General features: G+C 43.2%; 1 protein-coding gene across 1 annotated transcript in view; it reads right to left on the bottom strand.

The window, feature by feature from the left end:
• Nucleotides 1-842: 842 nt before the first annotated feature.
• The window catches only part of WDR72 (WD repeat domain 72), a 587,636-nt gene continuing 582,478 nt past the window's right edge, over nucleotides 843-6,000 (bottom strand). Inside the window, exon 20 of the mRNA XM_073568404.1 lies at nucleotides 843-1,486. Within this exon, the coding sequence (XP_073424505.1) occupies nucleotides 1,431-1,486 (56 nt within the window). The 3' untranslated portion in view covers nucleotides 843-1,430. The remainder of the gene's footprint in view (nucleotides 1,487-6,000) is intronic.

The raw sequence follows: 6,000 nt of genomic DNA, 5'->3' as shown, positions 1-6,000 counted from the left end.
TAGTATATATGTAGTATGTATGTTACATGTAGTATATATAGTATATATGTAGTATGCATGTTGCATGCATGTAGTATATATGTTGTATGTATGTTGCATGCATGTAGTATATATGTATTATGTATGTAGTATGTATGCAGCATGTATGTAGTATGTATGTTACATGTAGTATATATGTAGTATGCATGTTGTATGTATGTAGCATGTATGTAGCATGTAAACTTTTTTTTTTTTTTACATTCAACACATTAGCCGGATGATGGGTCTTCTACTGTCCCATCATTGGCTAATGTGTCAATCACTGTCATGGTAGCAGGCATCGCCTGATGGGACTTGTAGTCCCATCGGACGATGCCTGCACAGACCCCCGGAGCCTGCACAGACCACCGGCAGGCCGGCACAGCCCCCCGGCAGGCCGGCACAGACCCGCGGAGCCTGCACAGACCACCGGCAGGCCGGCACAGCCCCCCGGACAGTCGGCACAGCCCCCCCGAAGGCCCGAACTGACGGCGCATCATGATGCGCACAGACAGCGCATCATGATGACGTCATTTCGGCAGCCAATCAGAGCCACAAAAGTGGCTCATTGCATTTTGGACTTCCGATTCCGGTATCCGATACGAAAAAAGTATCGGTACTCGGTATCGGAATTCCGTACGACAAATATCGGCCGATACCCGATACTTGCGGTATTGGAAAGCTCAACACTAGTTATGAAGTTACTAAAATGTAAAATGCTGGAAAACATAAACTTCATGGGTTTTTTTTAATCAAAACTCATACAATATTTAACAAAACTTCAGAAAACTAGTGTAACAATAAAGAACAAACCATAGAACAGATTTGTTTTAAAGATCCTTTATTGTAATGTTATATATAATACATAAATAGTAATAGTAATAAAGATTTAGTCTTCAAAATCTGTATACAGTATGGGTCAGCCGCACTTCTCATTTTCAGATTAAGGTCAGATTCAGGCGGCCACATTGCAGCCGCATTGTAGAATTCATATGCTACAGATCCCCTGCAGGTCTACGGAACAGAACTTAGATCATCAAAGAGTTCTATGGTGATCAAAATTCTGTTCTGTAATACAGTGGGGAGGTGGAACAAGGGTAGATTACAAATGTAAAAATTCAGCCATATTACAGCCACCTGAACCTAGTTCCAGTATGTACCACTTTCTTATGCATAACTTTGTGGGCACTGAGTATTAACAAATGGTCATTATTAGGGTTGTTTTTTTAAACTTCACTCATTTTTAAATGTGTCTGACACCGCTATATCATGTAACATTTTTTAATAATTTATTTGTATTTTGCCACACTTATGACATGAATCCATTTTATTTTTCTGCTTTATTTTAATATATCGTTGATTTGTCATATACATACTTAACAGAATGCTATGTTTCTATTATATGAGTACTTTTAACACACTTTGCAGTAACATACTTTGGACATCCAAGGATTCTGCTTGGTTTCATCTGAAAAAGAAACATATCAAACATTAGAAAAGTCTATTTTTTAAGAGAATTAAAAAAAATCCGGGATGCATGACATTTCTGTGAATATTTTTTAAATCAATCTACACATTTATTTACATCTGGCTAAATAAAATTATGTATCATCTACAATGCTCAATGACAGTATTTTTAGAACCTTCAAAATCCTTGCTGATCAGATCATTTGTACTGCTGATACCTACGGTTACCAATCATCCTAAAATTCCAGGACACTCCTTAAAATTTGGGTACTTTTTTGCCCTGTCCTTAAAAAATAAATAAGGCTTCCGTGATTTTTTTGGAAGCAGAAGAAACTTATGCAGACTTTTTTTTAACGGTAATTATATTTTTTACAAGGTAAAATAAACAAAAAGATAGCTGTCATGATCTCAGTGCGGGTTTGACTCGCACACATGGGGTTAATGTCTGGAACCAGCGCTGATGACTGGCATTTCTGGGGTTAAAGGTTGTGATCCCGATGCAGGCTTACCTGCACACCTGGGGCTATGATTGTGGCCTCTCCCTGGTTCTGGGGGAGGCTTCTTATAGCCTCAGGACGCTCGAATCCCTGTCAGTTATACTTTCGCCCTTGGCATTGTGTGGTGACCCCTGAGTGTGTTTGTGCTGTGTTCTGGTTACTTGATTCTCTGTGTATGACTCGGTCTGTTCTCTGGATATCGCTCTGGATTCTGCCTGGTACCTCATATGTCTGTTTGGTTTAGATCTCTGCTTGGCCCTGATTATCCACTCTGTCGCATCCCTGGTACTGTACTGTGATCCTGTGTATGACCTTTGGCTTTGTCTGACCTCCCGTCTGTTTATCCCTCCTGTGCCTCGTTTGCCCGTACTGTTGTGACCTCCATTTTGCCTGACTCTGAGTTGTTGTATGGTGTCCTGTCATATCTGAAAGGAGGACGCTAAGCCACGCCCCCTTGCAGTCACATGACCATAGGTCCTGTGCAAGCTTGTTCATTTTCAGTGTCCGCAGGTCCCGTGCCTCTTTACTTTCCAGCGCTGACTGGACCCTGACACTAATAGTTGAAGCACGCCTGGTCACCTCTGCTGCCCTGCTCCCCAGGTAACTCTTAGCACTGCTTCTGTACTCAGGACATGCACACTGGCTCTATGAGCAAGTGTAGTGCGGTGTCTCTGACAATAGCCTCACAGAGTCCTAGATTATGATTCAGTCCGTCTTGCAAAGTAGTGGGTCTCCAGCTAATAGTTGTGACTTGCGGATTATCAATAATTTAAAAGATCATACAGGTTGGGGATACATCGCAATGCATTTCTGGGCTTTTGCCAGAAACGGGTTGAGATGTAAAGTTAGGTCCATATATATTTGGACAGAGACAACATTTTTCTAATTTTGGTTCTAGACATTACCACAATGAATTTTAAACAAAACAATTAGATGCAGTTGAAGTTCAGACTTTCAGCTTTCATTTGAGGGTATCCACATTAAAATTGGAAGAACGGTTTAGGAGTTTCAGCTCCTTAACATGTGCCACCCTGTTTTTAAAGGGACCAAAAGTAATTGGACAATTGACTCCAAGGCTATTTCATGGACAGGTGTGGGCAATCCCTTTGTTATGTCATTCTCAATTAAGCAGATAAAAGGCCTGGAGTTGATTTGAGGTGTGGTGCTTGCATTTGGAAGGTTTTGCTGTGAAGGAAACATGCCGTCAAAGGAGCTCTCCATGCAGGTGAAACAAGCCATCCTTAAGCTGCAAAAACAGAAAAAACCCATCCGAGAAATTGCTACAACATTAGGAGTGGCAAAATCTACAGTTTGGTACCTCCTGAGAAAGAAAGAAAGCACTGGTGAACTCATCAATGCAAAAAGACCTGGGCGCCCACGGAAGATAACAGTGGTGTATGATTGCAGAATAATCTCCATGCTGAAGAGAAACCCCTTCACAACAGCCAACCAAGTGAACAACACTCTCCAGGAGGTAGGCGTATCAATATCCAAATCTACCATAAAGAGAAGACTGTATGAAAGTAAATACAGAAGGTTCACTTCACGGTGCAAGCCACTCATAAGCATCAAGAATACAAAGGCTAGACTGGACTTTGCTAAAAAAACATTTAAAAAAGCCAGCACAGTTCTGGAAGAACATTCTGCCATGATCTGCTATGTTTGTGTGATCAGGTAGTTCAGAGGTTAATCTGGACAGATTAACCTCTGAACTACCTGATCACACAAACACAGCAGATCATGACACATTCTTTGGACAGATGAGACGAAGATCAACCTCTACCAGAATGATGGAAAGAGAAAAGTATAGCGAAGGCGTGTGTCATGTGGACCCGTCCTGTGTGACCCGACCAGCAGGCCGGTAACTAAAACAACAAGACGCGGCACGTGAACCTGTCCTGTGTGACACAGCTCGCAGGCCGGTAACTAAGACAACAAGAAAAGGGGAAGGGAAAATGTCATGATCTCAGTGCGGGTTTGACTCGCACACGTGGGGTTAATGTCTGGAACCAGTGCTGATGACTGGCATTTCTGGGGTTAAAGTTTGTGATCTCGGTGCAGGCTTACCTGCAAACCTGGGGCTTGATTGTGGCGTCTCCCTGGTTCTGGGAGAGGCTTCTTATAGCCTCAGGACGCTCCCATCCCTGTCAGTTATACTCTTGCCTTTGGCATAGTGTGGTGACCCCTGAGTGTGTTTTTGCTGTGTTCTGGTTGCTTGATAATCTGTGTATGACTCGGTCTGTTCTCTGGATATTGCTTTGGATTCTGTTTAGTACCTTCTATGTCTGTTTGGTTTTGACTTTTGCTTGGCCCTGACTATCCGCTCTGTCTCATCCTTGGTACGTTACGGCTATCTCTGTGTATGAACCCCGTTTTGCCTGACTGAGTAATTCTGTATAGTGTCTTTCCATCTCACTGAGCAGGATGCTAAGCCCCGCCCCCTTGCAGTCACATGACCGTAGGTCCCATGTCTGCTAGCTAAACTTCAGCATCCACAGGTCCTGTGCATTGGTACTTTCTGGCTGTACCTGACCCCGGTACCCCTAAAGTGTGGGTGAGTCCCTGCTCAGCGGAGGCTGCACGCCGGCGTTGACAGGATCCTGACACCCAGGACACGCGCACTGGCTCAGTGAGCAAGTACAGTGCGGTGTTCCTGACAGAAAACAGTTACAGCGGTGGGCCCTGCGATAGGGAAAGGGGACATGGAGACCTCCTGCACTCCCCTTAGTCAGTGTCCCTAACGCTCCTAACATTCCCTATGCTGGTTCTGCACCGGGCGCCGATCAGGAAAGGAGTTTAAACAATATAGAGCTGCATAGTCAGTACATGAGTAAAAAACTTTTTTGTAGTTTATAATCTATAAAATACATAGATCTTTTTAATGTTCTTCTTCTTAAAAAAATTAATGTAACTTCATCATCATCGAGGTTTGGATACTTTTACCAAGATTTACATAAGAAATAATGTTCACTTAGTAATTTGTTTTTTTTTTGTTTGTTTGTTTTTAACCTCACCTGTATCATCTCAGCATTAAATATTTGGTTGGACATAGAATTTCATATCTGCAGTCACTTCATTGGGTATGTAGAACACCTCATTTGCTTTATGATATAAGGTTGATGGGTGACTCCCTATGTTCTAGGTGTAAATCATAATCTGTTAATTTGCTCAACATGTTTTGGACCAGACTAGATCTAAAAATGTTTTGGTAGGGAGTAACAGACATAATTAATAATGTATATTCTGTAAATGTTACTCTCATGCCATTGTAGTGTATTCTGGAGTATGTGGAAGAATTGAGACTAATGAGCAAGGCAAAACTACAGTGACAAGAATGCTTTATATGGTAAGGAAGTTGTTAGCACATTGAATAGATAAGAAGGCTCCAACTGTACAAGAGATTATTGAAACAATAAACTGGTGACTCATCTTACTGCCACCAAATCTTCATGTTAGGTAGAGAAGAGTCTCTGACCTTGTCGTGGCCAGTAGTCCCAGCCTAGAGTTCAGTACGTGTCATTTAATTGCGATGCACGGCATGACTTCATGATGTTACATGTGCAGAGACGTCGCCGGCTTAAGGTACTGTCACACTTAGCGATGTACCAGCGATCTCGACCAGCGATATAATGCGGTCAGGATCGCTGGTACATCGCTAAGTGGTCGCTAGTGAGCTGCCACACAGGCAGATCTCACCAGCGACATCGCTGGGGACGGGGGTCGCTACTTACCTGTCACACTAGGCGATCCTGCGTCCTCCCGCCCGGCTCCACGCTCGTCGCTCGTCTCTCCACAGGAAGCGCCGCAGGAAGCTGACGACAAGAAGTGGTCCTGAACGTTCTCGCGCGATCAGCGATAGCCAGCGGGGGAGCGGGTCGTAGGTAAGTATCACACACAGCGATATCGCTAGCAATATCGCTATAACGTCACAAGTTATAGCGATATTGCTAGCGATATCGCTTAGTGTGACAGTACCTTTACTCGTAGCCAGAAGATCTGGCTTAGTTAGAAGATGCCC

The sequence above is a fragment of the Dendrobates tinctorius genome, unplaced genomic scaffold (assembly GCF_039654945.1).
Source record: "Dendrobates tinctorius isolate UK_male_01 unplaced genomic scaffold, ASM3965494v1 ptg000022l, whole genome shotgun sequence".
NCBI lineage: Eukaryota > Metazoa > Chordata > Amphibia > Anura > Dendrobatidae > Dendrobates > Dendrobates tinctorius.
This window is presented reverse-complemented; position numbering and strand designations above follow the sequence as displayed.